We start from the raw sequence: 19,279 nt of genomic DNA on the forward strand, positions 1-19,279 counted from the left end.
AGCCCCGCCCACCGGTCTGGCGCTTCTTGTTCACTGCGAGAAGTGCCCTCCTAATCTCGGCGGCCATCTTCTGCCTCCCTAAGGACGAAGGGCACAAGATCACCGCTGGGGACATGGTCACAGGGACAACAAGGCCACCGCTAGGGACACGGGCACAGGACTTGGGTAACTGCTCTGCCACACTGCCCACAGGTCCCCTCTCAAAGTGCTCCGCTGGTCTTACAGCCGCACACAAAGTGCTCTGCTGATTTTTCAGCCACACACAAAGTGCCTTGCTGACCTTACAGCACATCCCTGCAGTATTTTGGAGGTTCACAGGAATACAGCATGTCTCTACCCAAAGCCTCCAAAAAGTCCTCGAAAACACAGTGTTTTTCACTTCTTGCACCTCCTGTCAGGCTGCGCTACCAAGTGGACATACTACTCAATTCTGTCATGCTTGCGACCCTAAATGCGCTCAGGAGCCCCACCCCACGACAGAGCCCGCCGTTACCAGTCCACCTGAGTGGGCTTTGTCACTATCGCAATCTATGGCTTCTTTAACTAAGGTGATTAAGTCCCTCCAGGATCCTTCCAGGAGCAGGATCACGAATCCTTCTGTCTCAGAGAATTCCCCTACATCAGGGGAACCATCGGCTTGCAGGCGCCGTTCTCATTCAAGAAACAAACGGGCATCTAGGAAGCGTCTACATAGCTCGTTCCCCCAGGCCCTCCGGTGCCTCAGCGTCCGTTAGCTTCGCTTCCCGCTCTCTCTCTCTAGGCGCCTATAGCGACTATGACTCTAAACCTGAGTCTGATGGGCCCCTTGACCTAGAGTCGCCAGATTATCAGACTACAGTAGATAGTCTCATTGAGGCCGTCAACCAGTCACGGCAGGTCGACGAGGAGCCCACTACTTCCCATTTGGATAATGCAGTGTCCTTTAAAAGGACCAAACGTACTCATAGGGTGTTTGCCAATCACCCTGAGTTCCAGGACATAGTTCGGTGACATAGAGAGCGTGCGGACAAACGCTGTGCAGGTCAGAGATCTCTGGAGACCAGATATCCCTTCTCCCCTGACCTCCGCAAACAATGGACAGAATCGCCTCCAGTGGATCCTCCCGTGTCACGTTTGTTCTCCAAAACTCTTCTGTCCCTGCCGGACAGATCCTTCTTCAAAGATCCCACAGATCTCCTGATTGACAGCCTTGCCCATTTGGTTTTTGAGGCATCAGGCTCGGCACTTTTTCCCTCCTTTGCAGCTACCTGGGTAGCCAAAGCCGTGACTTACTGGGCAGTTTCCCTTCACAAGGCCATACAGAAGCGTGATATCCCTTCCAAGATAGCGGAGTTGGCCAATCCAATTTCTTTGGCTGGTGATTACTTATTAAACGCTTTCCTGGACGCTGCTAATTGCTCTGCACTTACAGCTTCAAATGCAGTGGCGATTAGAAGGGCGCTATGCCTGAGAAACTGGTGCGCGGACTCTGCATCTTAAAAGTCCTTAACGTCCCTTCCCTATCTCAGTGGTCGCTTATTCGGAGAAAAGCTGGACCAACTGATTTCAGATGCTACAGGCGGGAAGAGTAAGTCCCTTCCCCAGCAGAGAATTAGGCTACCAATCCGCCGACAGCTGCAGACTCGTTTTTGGTCCTTTTTACGGGTGGTCCTCTACAGTCAGTTCGGGATGTCCCGCTGCGAGAGACAAAAGTCCACAGACCTAGTACAAGCCCAACCGCTTGTGGAAAGGCCGCCCCATGCAGTCCAGATCTAGGGGATCCAGACCCCAAAGATCCTCAACGAAATGACTCGCAACATTGTCCGGACGACACCAGCAGAGTAGGCGGCCGCCTTCGCCATATCTGGCTCGCAGTCGTTCACGACTAGTGATGAGCGAATATACTCGGTACTTGAGAGTTCCCGAGCATGCTCGGGTGTCCTCCGAGTATTTGTAAGTACTCAGAGATTTAGTTTTCAGCACCGCAGCTGAATGATTTACATCTGTTAGCCAGCATAAGTACATGTGGGGATTCCCTAGCAACCAGGCAACCCCCACATGTACTTATGCTGGCTAACAGATGTAAATCATTCAGCTGCAGCGCTGAAAACGAAATCTCCGAGTACTTACAAATCATGAGTACCGAGTATATTCGCTTATCACTATTCATTACGAGTGGGTCGGGGATCTGGTGTCCTCCGGAAACAAAATCAAATTTTTCTCCAACCTGATTTTTTTTTTTTTTTTTTGCCTCTCGGCCTCCCGAAGCGGGAACGCGAGCTCAGGCCTTTTTCCAGGCCATCGAGTCACTACGCCGAGATGGGGGTCATTACCCTGGTCCCAGAGAACGAAAGGTTCCAAGATTTTTATTCAAATCTGTTCACTGTCCCCAGGAAGGATGGTACAGTCAGACCCATCCTGGATCTAAAGCTTTTAAACAGATTTGTCAAAGTCCAGCATTTCAGGATGGAGTCCCTCTGTTCCGTCATCGCCTCGATGGAGCAAGGCGAGTTCCTAGCCTCCATCAACATTTGGGATGCGTATCTTCACATTCCAAGCTTCCCTGCTCACTAAAGGTTCTTTCGTTTCGCTGTCCACGGAGAACATTTCCAGTTCACGGCCTTACCTTTTGGTCTCGCCACCGCCCCCAGAGTCTTCACAAAGGTCATGACGGCTGTCATTGCCATCCTACACTCTCTGGGCCTAGTCGTCCTCCCCTATTTAGATGACTTACTGGTCAAATGTCCATCTTTCCAAACCTGCGAGTAGTGCGTCCACATTTCTTTGGATACCCTTTCTCTGCTGGGCTGGTTAATCAACCTGAAAAAGTCTTCTCCTGTCCCAGCTCAGCAGATCTCCTTCCTGGGCATGACTCTGGACACTTTCCGAGAGTGTCCCGAGGGTTGGTGATTCTCCCTCAGGACAAGGTCCTAACGCTTCAACAGGGGGTCCAGAGGCTCTGACGACCGTCTCCCTATTCCATCCGTTTCAGCATGAGGATTCTCGGGAAGATGGTAGCCGCAATGGAAGCAATTCAATTTGCGCAACTGCATCTCCGTCCCCTACAGCACGCACTATTGGACGCATGGGACAAGTCCATTTTCCCTCGATCAACCGTGTCCATTGACCCCCCCTCGGGTCAAGCAGGCACTCCAATGGTGGACGCTCCGGGCCTCCCTCCTCCAAGAGAAGTCCTTCCTTCCAGTCCATTGGCTGGTGGTCACTAATGATGCCAGCCTCCTTGGCTGGGGAGCTGTTTTTCATCATCACACTGCCCAGGGGAGCTGGTCTCCTCAGTTTCGCCTTCCCATCAAATTTCTGGAGATCCGTGCGATTTGGCTGTCCCTGCGGCGGTTCCATCATCTCCTAGTGGGCCGCCCCATCCGTATCCAGTCTGACAATGCCACGGCTGTGGCCTATATAAATCATCAGGGAGACACTCGCAGCAAGGCTGCAATGCGTGAGGTGGAACACATTCTTCGTAGGGCTGAAAGGAACCCCTAGGTCATATCGGCCGTTCACATTCCAGGGGTGCAAAACTGGGTGGGCCGCAGACTTCCTAAGCCGTCAACGCCTTGCCTCGGGAGAGTGGTCTCTCATCAGGACATTTTCCAGCAGATCTGCCTTCGTTGGGGTACTCCGGCCGTAGACCTGATGGCTTCCTGGTTCATTGCCAAGGTACCTCAGTTTTTGGCCCGGTCGCGGTCCCGGGACCCGAGGGCAATCGGGGTGGATGCGCTGGTCCTTCCTTGGAGTCACTTTCGTCTTCCTTACCTGTTTCCTCCCTTCCTCCCGAAGGTCATCAGGAAGATCTAGGCGGAGGGGGTGCCTGTGATCCTCATTGCTCCGGATTGGCCTCGCCGAGCGTGGTACACGGAGCTCGTCCAACTGATCGCAGACGTTCTTTAGCGACTACCAGATCGTCCAGATATGCTTTCTCAGGGTCCGATTTACCACCAGAACTCAAGGGCCCTGTGTTTGACGGCTTGGCCATTGAATCCTGGGTTCTGACCCAAGCTGGTTTTTTCCGCAAAGTAGTTTTCACCTTGATCAATGCACGAAAGCAGGTGTCATTGCACATCTATCATCGACCTGGAAAATCTTTTTTGAATGGTGCAGAAGCAGAGGTCGCCTTCTGCTGGTTTTCAACATTCCCACCATCTTGGAATTCCTTCAATGTGGTCTGGACTTGAGGCTATCGCCGAGCTCCCGCAAGGGGCAGGTGTCGGCCTTGTCCTTTCTTTTCCAGCGTAAGATTGCTTCCAAACCCCAGGTGAGAAAATTCTTTCAGGGAGTCTAGAACTATCGTTCTTCTTTACCTCTCACAAAGGCTTTCTCCCACAATTGCTCAGTTTGGCTGGACGGCCAGGGCTAGGAAGACTTCTGGTGGTCCCAAACTTCTTCCATTTAAGGATTATGGAGGCCACTGTGCTCTTAGGAACCTTGAGTACTGCAGAAATTCCGTTGTAACCTTGGCCAGATCTGTGCCTTGTCACAATTCTGTCTATGAGCTCCTTGGCCAGTTCCTTTGACCTCATGATTCTCATTTGGTCTGACATGCACTGTGAGGTGTGAGGTCATTGGCTACGTTCACATTTGCGTTGTGCGCCGCAGCGTCGGCGACGCAACGCACAACGCAAACAAAAACGCAGCAAAACGCATGCACAACGCTGCGTTTTGCGACGCTTGCGTCCTTTTTTTGGTTGATTTTGGACGCAGCAAAAATGCAACTTGCTGCGTCCTCTGCGCCCGGACGCGTGCGCCGCAGTGACGCATGCGTCGCAAAACGCAAGTGCAACGCATGTCCATGCGCCCCCATGTTAAATATAGGGGCGCATGACGCATGCGGCGACGCTGCGGCGCCCGACGCTGCGGCGCAGACCGCAAATGTGAACGTACACTTATATAGACAGGTGTGTGCCTTTCCAAATCAAGTGCTATCAGTTTAATTAAACACAACTGGACTCCAATGAAGGAGTAGAACCATCTCAAGGAGGATCACATGGAAATGGACAGCATGTGACTTAAATATGAGTGTCTGAGCAAAGGGTCTGAATACTTATGACCATGTGATATTTCAGTTTTTCTTTTTTTATTAAATTTGCAAAAATTTCTATATTTCTGTTTGTTTGTTTTTTTCCAGTCAAGATGGGGTGCAGAGTGTACCTTAATGAGAAAAAAATGAACACTTTTGAATTTACCAAATGGCTGCAGTGAAACAGTGAAAAATTTTAAAGGGTTATGAATACTTTCCGTACCCACTGTAAGTATCCGTCAGTGCATTTATTGGGGCAGTCTGACTTTTCAAAACCGCAAACTTTAGACTAGACCCGCTTAAAACGGACTTTTCAGCATGGTTTAGGAATGTAAATCTTAATATGATGCACATATTTGATACAATATAATAATAATAATATAATAATAATAATAATAATAAATATAATAATATAATTGATACATATTTTGATGCAATTCATGGTGTCATTGTTCAGTAATCACTCATTGAAGTTATATATTAATGAAGCGCAAAGTGCCTTGGGGGCGCACTCTGCGTTAGAGATAGCAGCAGGGCTATAAAAAGATCACCATGAGAGAAAGCATCTACAGACTCGGGGAGGGCTGAGTAAATAGGTTATAGAAAGGAAGGACATAAGTGGAGAATAGAATCTGTGCAGATTAAGGAGCTAATAAAGACAGTAGCACACTGGATACACACAGCTCACATCCTGCTTATATTACTGGGAGAGATGCTCCCTCGAGATAAAAATCTAAATGTTTGATCAGACTACAAACTGCATCTCAGGATTTAAAAATAAATTAAGGAATGAGGATTGCCGTCAGAGACTTTATTAGCTAAAGGTAATAATAATAATAATAATCTTTTTATATAGTGCTAACATATTCCGCAGTGCTTTACAGGTTGCACACATTATCATCGCTGCCCCCCTTGGGGCTCACAATCTAAATTCCCTATCAGTATGTCTTTGGAATGTGGGAGGAAACCGGAGAACCCGGAGGAAACCCACGCAAACACGGAGAGAACATACAAACTCTTTGCAGATGTTGTCCTTAGTGGGGTTTGAACCCAGGACTCCAGCGCTGCAAGGCTGCTGTGCTATCCACTGCGCCACCGTAATAATTATCATATGTAAAAATATATTTTTCCATGTCAAAAGTGAACCTGTAAACAGAATTAAAAAGTTGGTATTTCTGCTCTCATCCTTTACAAGTCACCTGTGTAATGTGTACATGAACTGTCCTGATTCTCATATGATGGCTTAAATGATGGATTGATTTCTCAGGACTAACGGCTCATTCAGCTGCCTGTGTATGCACGTACTACCTGCGAGGGCTTCTGACCTAACAGATATGAGGATGTTGAGTTTGAATTGGGAGACCCCCAGCCAGTCCACATGTCTGAGAGTGCAGGAAGGGTGTTGCTGAAATCTTCACTGCTGTGGTTTAGAATATGTCATACTAGATGTCTTCTATCTGAGATATTATTGTGTAGTGTCTCTTTAATGGAAATAAAACCCCTCCTGGGGTGTGAGGTATGTGCCTTGATTAAAAATAGTGATGCTCCGGACTGTATGACCTAATTTCTATTTTCACACTCCATGAGTGACCACCACACACGTAGCTGGTCAGATCAGTGTCTTTTTCTTTTCTTTTCTTCTGATCTTTGTAATTCCTGGGGTCATGGCATTGCTAAGATGACCTTAAAGAGGTGCTGTCAACAGGTCTATGCTCTTATTTGATACCCGCTGCTCCATGGTGTATTTGTTTGTTTTTTTTTGTTTTTTTTTATATTTTTTAAACTTTCCATACAGCTTAATTGCTGTAACTTCTAAAAGATACGGTCAACCCTACTGAAATTTGGACTGTACATACTTTGGTTCATGAGAAGTGAGAGTGCAATGAACCTCAGCGATGGAGTCTAGAAACATCCTCGCCAACATTTCGCCCTGCTGGTCGTCTTCACTACAAGAGACTTCAGTAGTTTGTGTGGTGCTTGCATTTTACTCCTGCCAAATTCCGTCTTCATTTGTTAACAATGTTAAAATACAGTTTGGCGGAGCTTGTTCTCATTGGGAAAGCTTATTGGAAAATGGAGTTCTTTAACCCCTTTCTGACCTCGGACGGGACAGTACATCCGAGGTCAGATCCCCTGCTTTGATGCGGGCTCCGGCGGTGAGCCCGCATCAAAGCCGGGACATGTCAGCTGTTTTGTACAGCTGACATGTGCCCACAATAGCGGCGAGTGGCATCGCAATCCACCCATTAACTAGTCAAATGCTGACAGCGGCTTTTAACTAGCGCTTCCGGCCATCGGGCTGGAAATGAGCGCATCGCTGACCCCCGTCACGTGATCGGGGGTCAGCGATGCGTCGGCATGACAACCAGAGGTCTATTGAAGACCTCTATGGTTGTTGATGTGGTCGGCACACCCTGTGGTCGGCGCTCATAGCAAGCCTGTAATTCAGCTACATAGGGGCGATCTGAGCATCGCTCCTGTGTAGCAGAGCCGATCAGGCTATGCCAGCTTCTAGCGTCCCATGGAGGCTATTGAATCATGGTAAAAGTAAAAAAAAAAAAAATATGAAAAAAATATTAAAGTTTAAATCATCCCCCTTTCGCCCCATTCAAAATAAAACAATAAAAAAAATCAAACCTACACATATTTTGTATCGCCGAGTTCAGAATCGCCCGATCTATCAATAAAAAAAAAAAAGATTAACCTGATCGCTAAACGGCGTAGCGAGAAAATCATTTTAAACGCCAGAACTACGTTTTTTTGGTCGCCGCGACATTGCATTAAAATGCAATAACGGGCTATCAAAAGAACGCATCTGCACCAAAATGGTATCATTAAAAATGTCAGCTCGGCACGCAAAAAATAAGCCCTCACCCGACCCAAGATTACGAAAAATGGAGACGCTACGGGTATCGGAATATTGCACAATTTTTTTTTTATTTATTTTTTTTTTTTATCGAAGTTTGGAATTTTTTTTACCACTTAGATAAAAAATAACTTGGATATATTTGGTATCTATGAACTCCTATTGACCTGGAGAATCATAATGGCAGGTCAGTTTTAGCATTTAGTGAACCTGGCAAAAAAGCCAAACAGAAAACAAGTGTGGGATTGCACTTTTTTTGCAATTTCACCGCACTTGGAATTTTTTTCCTGTTTTCTAGTACACGACATGGTAAAACCAATGGTGTCGTGCTAAAGTACAACTCGTCCCACAAAAAATAAGCCATCACATGGCCATAGTGACGGAAAAATAAAAAAGTTAATGGCTCTGGGAAGGAGGGGAGCGGAGGGGACCTCCCGTCATAATCCATCGATTTTTTTTTTTTTTTATTTTTTTATTTTTTTTATTTTTTTTTTATTTTTTTTAAAAACAGGATCCTCTATTTTCCCATAGACTTGTATTAGCGACGGATTATGACGGATGGCCATCCGTTTCATCCGTTGTGCACTGGATCCGTGGGAAAATAACTCTCCGTCGAGCGGATATAATGGAAGCCCATGGGCACAGGATCCGTCGCTGACCGTCCAAAACAGGAATCCAGTGACGTATCCCGTTTTCCTCTTCTGAGCATGCCTGGAAGGATTTTCTAGTGTCCCTCTCCCTCTCCTATTTTAAGACATCCGTCAATACCTCACATCGACGCATCCAGATTTGAAGTGATTTTGGAGGTTCTATAAATATATTGGAAAAACTTCAAAAGTGATATCATTTTAAAAGCAGCACCCTTCGACGTATTGAAAACTGCTCTCATGTAGTTTATTAACCCTTCAGGTTCTGTTGAAGAATGAATGCAAACTGACATGACAGGAATGAAAGTGTATTTTCACCATGTAAATGTTGTTAACTTCTGAACAGGTCACTATAGCTGGCAGACTCTAAGGCCGCTATTTGGCCATGAACTGCCATCGCAAACATCAGGACCACCCGATAAAGATCTTAGGGTGTCGATGGGGTTTATAGAGGGAGCCCCCACACTCTGGTAACCATTTATATGATGTAGTCACTATTGACTGCAGCATCTAAGGGGTTTAACAGATATGGACGGTGCCAACACTGATCATGGCTGATGCAGCAAGTTGTCAGCTATAGTGTACAGCCGACAGCTGCTGGATTGTTGCCCACGTAGGGTGCTATTCTCTTTATACCTCAGGTCAGCAAAAAGACGTACTGGTGGTCATTAATGGGTTAAAATATCAGTTTCTCATGAGCCAAAGTATGTACAGTCCAAATTTCTGTACATTAGTTTTTTAAATAAAGTACTGTCATAGGTATACTGCGACAGAGAGGAGCCAGAAGACCGCAGCGTCTGATTTCTCCTACTCCTGTTCTGATTAGAAGCACTTCACCTTCATATTAAACGGTGTAAATTTCTTTAGACAGTGTAGGGGTTAATCTGCTCTGTTGTGAGCTCTTGAAGCTAAGGGTACCGTCACACAGTGCAATTTTGATCGCTACGACGGCACGATTCGTGACGTTCTAGCGATATCGTTACGATATCGCTGTGTCTGACACGCAGCAGCGATCAGGGACCCTGCTGAGAATCGTACGTCGTAGCAGATCGTTTGAAACTTTCTTTCGTCGCTGGATCTCCCGCTGTCATCGCTGGATCGTTGTGTGTGACAGCAATCCAGCGATGCGTTCGCTGGTAACCAGGGTAAACATCGGGTTACTAAGCGCAGGGCCGCGCTTAGTAACCCGATGTTTACCGTGGTTACCAGCGTAAAAGTAAAAAAAAACAAACCGTACATACTCACCATCTGATGTCCGTCAGGTCCCTCGCCGTCTGCTTCCTGCTCTGACTGAGCGCCGCCGTACAGTGAGAGCACAGCACAGCAGTGACGTCACCGCTGTGATCTGCTCTCACTTTCCGGCCGGCAGACAGTCAGAGTGGGAAGCAGACGGCAAGGGACCTGACGGACATCAGATGGTGAGTATGTACGGTTTTTTTTTTTTTTACTTTTACGCTGGTAACCACGGTAAACATCGGGTTACTAAGCGCGGCCCTGCGCTTAGTAACCCGATGTTTACCCTGGTTACCCGGGGACTTCGGCATCGCTCCAGCGCCGTGATTGCAAAGTGTGACCGCAGTCTACGACGCTGGAGCGATAATCATACGACGCTGCGACGTCACGAATCGTGCCGTCGTAGCGATCAAAATTGCACTGTGTGACGGTACCCTAAGACTCTTAGCTGAGCACTGTTTGCTAATCCTATCTCTTATATAGACTGAGTCCTGAATAAGGCCGGGGTCACACTTGTGAGTTCAGTGCGAGAAACTTGCGCATCAAGTTCTGGCACTGCCGCCGGCACTCGGGACCAGACTGTGCGGCTTCATGTATTTCTATGCAGCTGCACGCTCTGGTCCCGGGTGACAGCGACAGTGTCGGGATTTGATGCAAGAGACTCGCTTTGAACTTGCAAGTGTGACCCTGGCTTAACACACATTGTCAGAGCTAGTTTTTGCTGCATGGCTTGGAGAATACTTGTTGGTGGCTATTTGATTAGGCATTTGGTGGGTTTATCTGTGACTGTTGCTTAGTTGTGAGTGTGATAATTCCCTTTCTTCTCCTACTTTGGTTTTACCCCATCCTCCACTCCCTGATGCATCCCTCTGTTATTTGTGAGTGTATATTTGTATGTATGGTAGTTTACTTTACCCCTATTCATATTACCTTGTTAATCTGGTTGGTGTACTACGGTGCACTATTACTCCCCTCTTCCCTGGGTGGGTGAAGGGTACATACTGAGGGCGGATTCAGGAGCTAAGGCAAGGTACGTGGCCCTGGCATCTTCACCTTCAAAAGTAACCCAGGGAACAGGGAGAGCTTGGGCGCCCTTTACCATTTGGGACAGGAAAGGAGCCCCTGGTCCCGGGTCACCTGACAATAGAGTCTTGACAATTACTTTTCTGGGTAGTAAATGAATCGCCCTGTATTGTTTTTATTTTCATTACCAAGGGGGTGCTGCTCAGAGTAGTAATACAGAATAGCTTATACACAAGCCCTCAGATAATGCTGTGAGCAACTCCCCCTTGTAAAGGCCATAAAAATGGCACCTTAGATTGACAAGCCTATATAATGGGAACTGTGTAGTGGATTTAAAAAACAAAACAAAAAAAAAAACAGATTAATCACGGGAGCATCAGGAATAAAATATGTGACTGCCTTCCCGCACACCTGCCCTCTGACTGCTTTCCTGCATGCCTCTATGCCTTGTGGTGACCTACCCCCTCCGCTCTCTGGTGACTGCCCCCTCCGCCTCTGGTGAGGGCCTTCCCATGTCTCTGCCCTCAGTTGGTCACAGGGCAGTATTTTACTCTATTTCGGGTCTGTTTTGACCTCCCTGCAAGTCTATGCTCCATTGTCCCTGTGAATGCCTCTGTGCTCTCAGGTGTCAGCCTCCCTGTGCTTCTCTGTTCCCGCACCATTTTTGTATTTGGTGTGGGTAATGAATGATCCTGATGGCAGCTCTGATTTAAAGACATGTGGGTCTTGCGTCTAACAGCAAGATTGTTTTTCTGACTTTTATTTTTTTTTTCAAAGCCATATAAGACTTACAATGTGCACTGACATTGGGGTTTATAATGTCTCGTTTCCCCATGAAGCTTCTGGACTGGGCATCTTTACCTTGCAATTGTCTTCCTATGCCAGGGGTGGGGATCGTTACTTGGGAAGCTTGTATCGCATCAGCCCAAGATGTTAATTATGCTCTGCAATCATTGCAGTGGTTATTAGCATTCACGCTGGAGGTCACGGCTGCTCAGTACTTCTATTTGTGGCCTCCTTCTGCTGGATCAGCAGCAATGGGCAGAACATTTTCTTTGCAGACAGCACTATTTGCCATCTGCGTTTAGGACTTTGTCCATTTGGAGATCAGGAGTTGAGCTCCATAACTTCTTCTACGCTGATGCTTTCCTTATAAAGATGGTGGCGGCTTTCCAGTGAGTTTGCCGGTGACTGTTTGTTCCCTGCAGTCCCATCTCTGTACACAGTGTTCAGACTGAGGGATGGGAATAGCAGGGTCACCACGATTGTGACATTGGAGAAATTATTGCACGGGCACAAATCCATGAAAACGTCTCCTGGTGCGCGCCACAGGCTCAGGGCTTATATGCTATAACTAACCGTGCAACAGAAAGGTAAAAGTAAAATCTGCAAATACCATATTAAAGGCAATCGGAGACTTGCTGAACATCTGGCCCCTCTCCGCACTCTTAAGTACTCAGTTACCCTGACTGGACTTTTGGACACACCAGGTCACTGACAGTGACTTTCCGTATATCGATTGTGACCCACGTGGTTTCATTGATCCGAAATTAGAGAACCATGTGGAACTATAATATTGCTTCAGAAGAACAAAAGGGGTCCCAATGTTTCATTTGCAACACCGTTATTAGGGGGTCGATTCCCTACTAATGCTAGGAGCCTGCTTCACAGATATCATATTTAGCTGACCAAAATATGGTGCCATTTTTCCAATAAAACACTGGACAGTGTTTTGGTACCCGGCAGGACTCTATTATAAGTTCGTATCGTCCGTCCGACACCATTAGTGCCAGTCCAAGGATGGTTTCATTGTAACGCCATTGCACAGATGTGAACGCAGCCTGAGCCTCGCTGTCTCCACAAATCACGTTTGGTTCCTGCAAAAATCACACAAAGAAAAATACACACCTTGTAAAACAAACATGTGCAAACCTGTTTTCTGTCGATCCCATAGTAAACACGCTCCGTGCAATCACTTTGAAGTATTGTGCGGATTATTCTGTATAATGGTCCTCTGTGGAAGCATTGTGCAATTGTGAGCGCATGAAAGGCACAGTTATGTATCGAGGATAACCGCTGTGCAGGTGCATAGGGTTTGGTAGGATTCTCTCCGAACTGTGCAGAATAAAACTGGAGAGGTAATCTGGACGCATCAAGACGTAGATCATTATGATAGCGCACTTTCTGATCGATTGCAGGAATTCTTTTTTGGACGTTTAATTTGTTTTTTTAAGTGTCAAACATAGCAGCCTTCATTTGCACTTGATGCACCGCTCTGCAGCATTGGCTTCAGTTCTCCTGTGAGAAATGCATCTAGGAGTTCATGATAGTGGAAGATATTGGGACAAACTTAATTGGGAATCTGTCAGCAGGATTTCACCCCCCCAAACTATAAGCGCTTTCAAAGACAAGTCCAGCAATACCTTTACATGGCCAGTCCTTTCCTCCATTGCTGAAAAATCAGTGTTTAAATTGCTGAAGAGCTATGGTAGATCTGAAGTCTGTCATTCCAGCTCTGTTCCACCTCCCAGCGCCGCTGATTCCTGCTTGATTGATGACTGTCAATGAAGCTAAAGGAGGTGAAGCTAGGTTGGGCATAAATCTGGAGTGATAGAAGCTTCAGATCTACCATGTTAATTCAGCCTCGATTGCATATCAATTCAAAAGCCTCTAACTCCAGCTCATATTTCCCACCCGTATCTGCCGCCTCTTGCTTTACTGTCTGCCTCTAAGCTTTATACAACTTAGCCACCACTCAAGCAGAAGGCAGGAAATAGAGCTGGAGTGACAGAGGCTTCAGATCTACAGTAGCCCTTCAACTTCATTTGCATATCAATTCAAACTCTGATTTCTTAGTAGTGGTGGAAACGACTGGCCATGTAAGTGTTGGTGAACTTGTCACGAAAAGAGCTGCATGCGTATATAAATAGTTAAGAGGGATGAAATTCTGCTGACGGATTCCCTTTAAGTTGAAATATGTTTATCTGATTTTAATGATGTTAGAAAAAGCATAAAGTGCACATGGGCTTGTGTGTAACTGGTTGCTGAAATATTTTGAAACACTGGTGTGTTTTTTTAAACTTCTGGATGTTTTATGCTCCCATAAATCTGCAGAATCTCCAAATTCAGCATTTTTAATTTTATTAATGCATTTTAATAAGCAATTTCCTTGTATTTCAACATATTTCTTAGTATGTTCAAAAAAGAGCAATCATAGGAAGGTGCCTATTTAGTTCCCGCCTGCCTGCCTGTTCCAGTTTTAGTAATGTGATATATTTGTTATGATTTTGCATTTTTCAGACTCACTTGTTATTGTTTTTCTAGATGTGAAAGCTGTGTGGATCTTCTTTTTGTCCGTGGTTCCGGCACATGTCAGGAATGCAATACTCCCCTCAGGAAAAGCAATTTTCGAGTTCAGCTCTTTGAAGACCCCACAATTGATAAGGAAGTGGAGATTCGGAAAAAGATCTTGAAAATGTAAGTCTGACCATGTGCAGCGACACCGGGATAGATCACTCTAATGGCTGTGTCAGACAGCCATATGAATCGGATGGAGGCATGACCACAATGCACGGACTGGCTGACAGCTCTTCTGATCCGTGCACGACAGCGTCATATATTTCAATGCAGCTGTCGTGCTTAGGTCGAGGGAACCATGGCCAGTCCGAGCATTGCGGTCTGATCTCTGTAACACTTTTACGAGTTAGTCTTCCAACTGCCCCCTAACTTTGGGCTTTTGGAGCTGGCAATACACATGAGAGAGCTGGATGGAGTGGCCAAGGGCTCCAACAAATTACAAAGGGGTGTACTTCCATCTAGGGCATGCATGCAATATCAACAGTACATGACATATGCCACACCACATTGCTGATAGGTGGGGATTCAATTTTGGGGACCCTTGCTTATTGGGGAAGCACAAAAACAGAGGAGCATTTTGCAGCTTCGCTTCACCTGTTTTTCTTCTCTCCCCAAATACGGAATTTTGGGGTTTGAGAGAAGCTGATGAGAACCTAGTTGGCATGTGACTGCGACTAAGAAAATCGCACATCTGTCACGTGATGAATGCTTAAACTGGCAATAAAGAGGAATCCTGACGTTGTGCATATTGCACACAGTCAGGGCTCGACTGTCGGCAGTCACATAGAGTAACTGAAAAAATTATGCTCAGCCAATAAAACTCAATGAATCTGCTCAGAATTGCACCCAAACAGTCTCCACAGCTCTGCTATAAGGCTGCCAGATACTTAAAAAAATGTTCCTCATTAGAAACTTATAGGGGGTTCATCCTGCACTGATCCCCTTGATCAGTGAGGGTAGGAGAGTATGGAAGTGCCGTCTAATGATTTACTCCATTTCCTGTGAATGTGATGGAAGTGTTAGGGTACTGTCACACCGTGCAATTTTCGTCGCTACGACGGCATGATCCGTGACGTCGCAGCGTCGTATGAGTATCGCTCCAGCGTCATAGACTGCGGTCACACTTTGCAATCACGGCGCTGGAGCGATGCCGAGGTTCGCTGGTAACCAGGGTAAACATCGGGTTACTAAGCGCAGGGCCGCGCTTAGTAACCCGATGTTTACCGTGGTTACCAGCGTAAAAGTTAAAAAAAACAAACCGTACATACTCACCATCTGATGTCCGTCAGGTCCCTTGCAGTCTGCTTCCCTCTCTGACTGAGTGCAGCCGTACAGTGAGAGCAGAGCGCAGCGGTGACGTCACCGCTGTGATCAGCTCTCGCTTTCCGGCCGGCGCTCAGTCAGAGCGGGAAGCAGACTGCAAGGGACCTGACAGACATCAGATGGTGAATGTGTACGGTTTTTTTTTTTTTACTTTTACGCTGGTAACCACGGTAAACATCGGGTTACTAAGCGCGGCCCTGCGCTTAGTAACCCGATGTTTACCCTGGTTACCAGCGAACGCATCGCTGGATCGCTGTCACACACAACGATCCAGCGATGACAGCGGGAGATCCAGCGACGAAAGAAAGTTTCAAACGATCTGCTACGACGTACGATTCTCAGCAGGGTCCCTGATCGCTGCTGCGTGTCAGACACTGCGATATCGTAACGATATCGCTAGAACGTCACGAATCGTACCGTCGTAGCGATCGTAATTGCACTGTGTGACAGTACCCTTAGTGGTTTTTTTCTCCATACCTGATATACTCATTTACATTTGTAAAGTTAAAGAGATTGTTCACTTTGTGATCAAAAGGATTGTGCACTTATGAGTGTAACCCTATTTTAAGGTGTTTGGTTGCTGGGACCTCAACCAATTTTCTGTAATTTGTAGGGGAACAGGGTAGCAAATGTTCATTTCCCTTTAGCACCAAAAGAGAAAAAAATTGAACATGTCATGGGTTCAATGAAATTAATGTGCTGCCCGTGTGATACATGAAAATGTCAGAGTAAAATACGCTCTTCATAGCTGCTCTCCATACTTGGTCAACAATGAATCTGCCCCATCAGTAACTCCGAATACCCTAATAGGGGACCAGACATCCTCTGTAAGGACTCCTGCAGGTGTTATTCCTATAGAAGCACAGTAACAATAGACTGACATGTCCTTGGACGTAACCAGAGCACAAATGACCATTGTGTTCATTGCTGGCTGCATTCAGAGAAGATCCCACTTTGTGCAATGACTAATAGGTTTAGAACATCTTTAGATTTCGGTATAATGGCCCCATCACATGTTCTGTACATAGCGACTCCTAGTCCAGACTCTCCCACGTGCTGTGTCGCATGTTCTTTCCATTTCTTTCCTTTCGCTAGTGTTTGAAAAATTGGATTTTGGGGGGTTTTGATCTGCTCCGTACAGTGCTTTTTGCATTTGGTTTAATGGTTTGTGTAGATAATCATTTCTCTTAAAATTGATGTATCAACATTCTTTTTTTATGGCAACACAATTTGGAAGAGATTCTCTTAACCATCCTGTTTTATGTGAATGTCAGCCCCATGATCAGCTGCAGATATGGCTTCAGAAACGCCCAATGATAACCCGCTATTAAATGCCTGCAGTTCAGACATATATATTGTAGGGTTTCACACTCCAGTAGACATTGGGTAGCGTTCACACAGGCATTGCGGTATGGTCCAAATATGTGCAGTTTTATTACTTTCATAAAAATCCAAGGGATTCAAAAACCAAAGGGCACAAAGGTATCACAGCAAATAAACAGTTCATTCAGCAGGGTACATATACCAGTGCAGGGCTCACCCGAGTAGATTAGTCTTTTCTCCCCAGAGCAAACTTTGTACACAGAAAAGGCACAATCAGACCAGTGTTGGTATTACCTTCAGCCTTACCCCCAGCATCCTCTAATGCCAAACAGAGGTATTCAACTCCGTGCACAGTTCACATTGGACAGCCTATAGCTTCCATATGTTTCTCTGCAGCTCCAACACACAGACTGCACAGCTTTCCTAGCTGACACATGCAGTCCCCATTCAGAGACTCTGGATTGTCTTCTCTCCCAGTTACAGCTACAACTCACATTTTGGCTGGATACTCACCAGCTTCATTACACTTAACTCTGCTTCATTCAGCAGACTGACAGACCTCTAATTAAGGCCCTCGTTCTAGTTAAATGTAAGTCAGGTGCATCTAATCAAATCCCGTAAAGCTAGGACTTAACCCTGTCCTACCTGTCTCTGCTACAAAATAAATATTAATACAATATATATATATAATTTTAATTGTTTTTGTTTTTCTAGAATGTCCCATCTAAAATTGTGTTTTGTAGTAATATCCAGGTAGCAACGATCGGAGCGTCTCCTGAAGTGCTTTCTGCCTCTTTTCCTAAATTGCTCTTCGTACTGACGCCTTGCATTGTGAAAATAGAATAAACTGAATTTCTATTGATTGAATTTCCATTAGGCCGAATAGATGTTGCTAAAATTATTGAATTACATGTGATTTTCTCCATCTTCTCACTAGATATAATAAGCGCGAAGAAGACTTTCCATGTCTGAGAGAATATAATGATTTTTTGGAAGAAATTGAGGAAATAGGTAAGTCTGAGGAAGTTTGTGAATTTTCAATCAAATCGCTTCCTGAAACTGTCATTTACCAACCTGGGGTAAGAATTAATTATTGTGGAGATGTAGCTTAACCATTTATTAACGGGGGTTCTCCACAGGGAACCATCTCCTTTCCAGTGTCCAGGCCCTCTAACTGCAGCAGTAATCACAAAGGGAGAAATGCTAAAGGTTATACATTTTACTGTAATCTAACTTTGTGGTATTAGACAATACCTCCCTAATATTAACAAGCTACATGGTGATAAATATTGCAGGATGAACATTTTTAGTTGGCTCTGGATATCAGATGGTGAAGTCTAGAGCTGATGACTTCTACTCTGCACAGTCACATTTTGCACTTTTTTTCAGGGCATATAAATATGAAAAATGGGGAAAAAATTGGACAAGAAATGAAGAATATTTCTGCACCCCCCTTTCAGACCTCCTCCTACTGCAATTTAAAGCAGAGAAATCATTAAAAAAATAAAAAATTTCCATGCAAACGAGATCAGTGATGTCCTTCTCACAAATTGTAAAGGCGTCGGGTTAAAAGTTCATTTAGACAAGCCAATATTGGGTCACTTAACGAGTGTTGATCAACAATATACGAGCTTATCCTCGCTCGTTTAATGGCCTGCGTACATAGGCCGCTGCTTTCTGATGTGGCCAGAACAATCGGTATTTCACTCTCTGATTCTTAACCTATGTAAATGCTCTTTAAAGGGATTGATCGGTGGGGGTCCAACTGCTGGGACACTCGTCGATCGCCAAAACAGAGAACTTTTATCCCTGTTAGAATGGAGTAGGAGTACATATGTGCGCCTGCCACTCCATTCATTTCCTATGGGGACACTTGAGTGTTGCGTTCAACTTTTTCTGGCAGCCCCATAGAGAATGAATAAAGCGCTGTTAAGCATGTGCAGTGCTGCTCCTTTTTAACCCCTTAGTGACGGAGCCACATTTTTGAATTCTGACCAGTGTCACTTTATGGAGTAATAACTCTGCAACGCTTCAACAAATCCCAGTGATTTTCAGACTGTTTTTTCGTGACACATTATACATTATGATAATGGTAAATTTAGGTCGATATGTTTTGTGTTTATTTATAAAAAATATCAAAAATTTGAGATAAATGTTAAAAAATTAGCAATTTTCAAAATTTGAATAATTATGCCTTTAATCCAGATAGTCATACCACAGCAAACCATTAATAAATAACATTTCCCACATGTCGCCTTTACATCAGCACCATTTGTAAAATGTTATTTTATTTTGTTAGCATTTTAGGAGGTTTAAAAATGTAGCAGCAATTTTTCATTTTTCAAGGGAGTTTACAAAATTTCTTTTTTTAGGGACTTATCCATGTTTGAAGTGACTTTAGGGGTCCCATATATTGGGAAACCCCCAAACGTGAAACCATTTCAAAAACAGCACCCCCTGACATATTGAAAACTGCTGTCAAGTAGTTTGTTA

The 19,279-nt window shown here is 45.3% G+C and overlaps 1 protein-coding gene across 1 annotated transcript in view; it reads left to right on the top strand.

Moving 5' to 3' along the window:
• MNAT1 (MNAT1 component of CDK activating kinase) overlaps positions 1-19,279 on the top strand; it is a 161,367-nt gene that overhangs the window by 5,159 nt on the left and 136,929 nt on the right. Inside the window, exons 2-3 of the mRNA XM_077265553.1 lie at positions 14,108-14,260; positions 17,724-17,797. Of these exons, the coding sequence (XP_077121668.1) occupies positions 14,108-14,260; positions 17,724-17,797 (227 nt within the window). The remainder of the gene's footprint in view (positions 1-14,107; positions 14,261-17,723; positions 17,798-19,279) is intronic.

Source organism: Ranitomeya variabilis, chromosome 1 (genome assembly GCF_051348905.1).
Source record: "Ranitomeya variabilis isolate aRanVar5 chromosome 1, aRanVar5.hap1, whole genome shotgun sequence".
NCBI lineage: Eukaryota > Metazoa > Chordata > Amphibia > Anura > Dendrobatidae > Ranitomeya > Ranitomeya variabilis.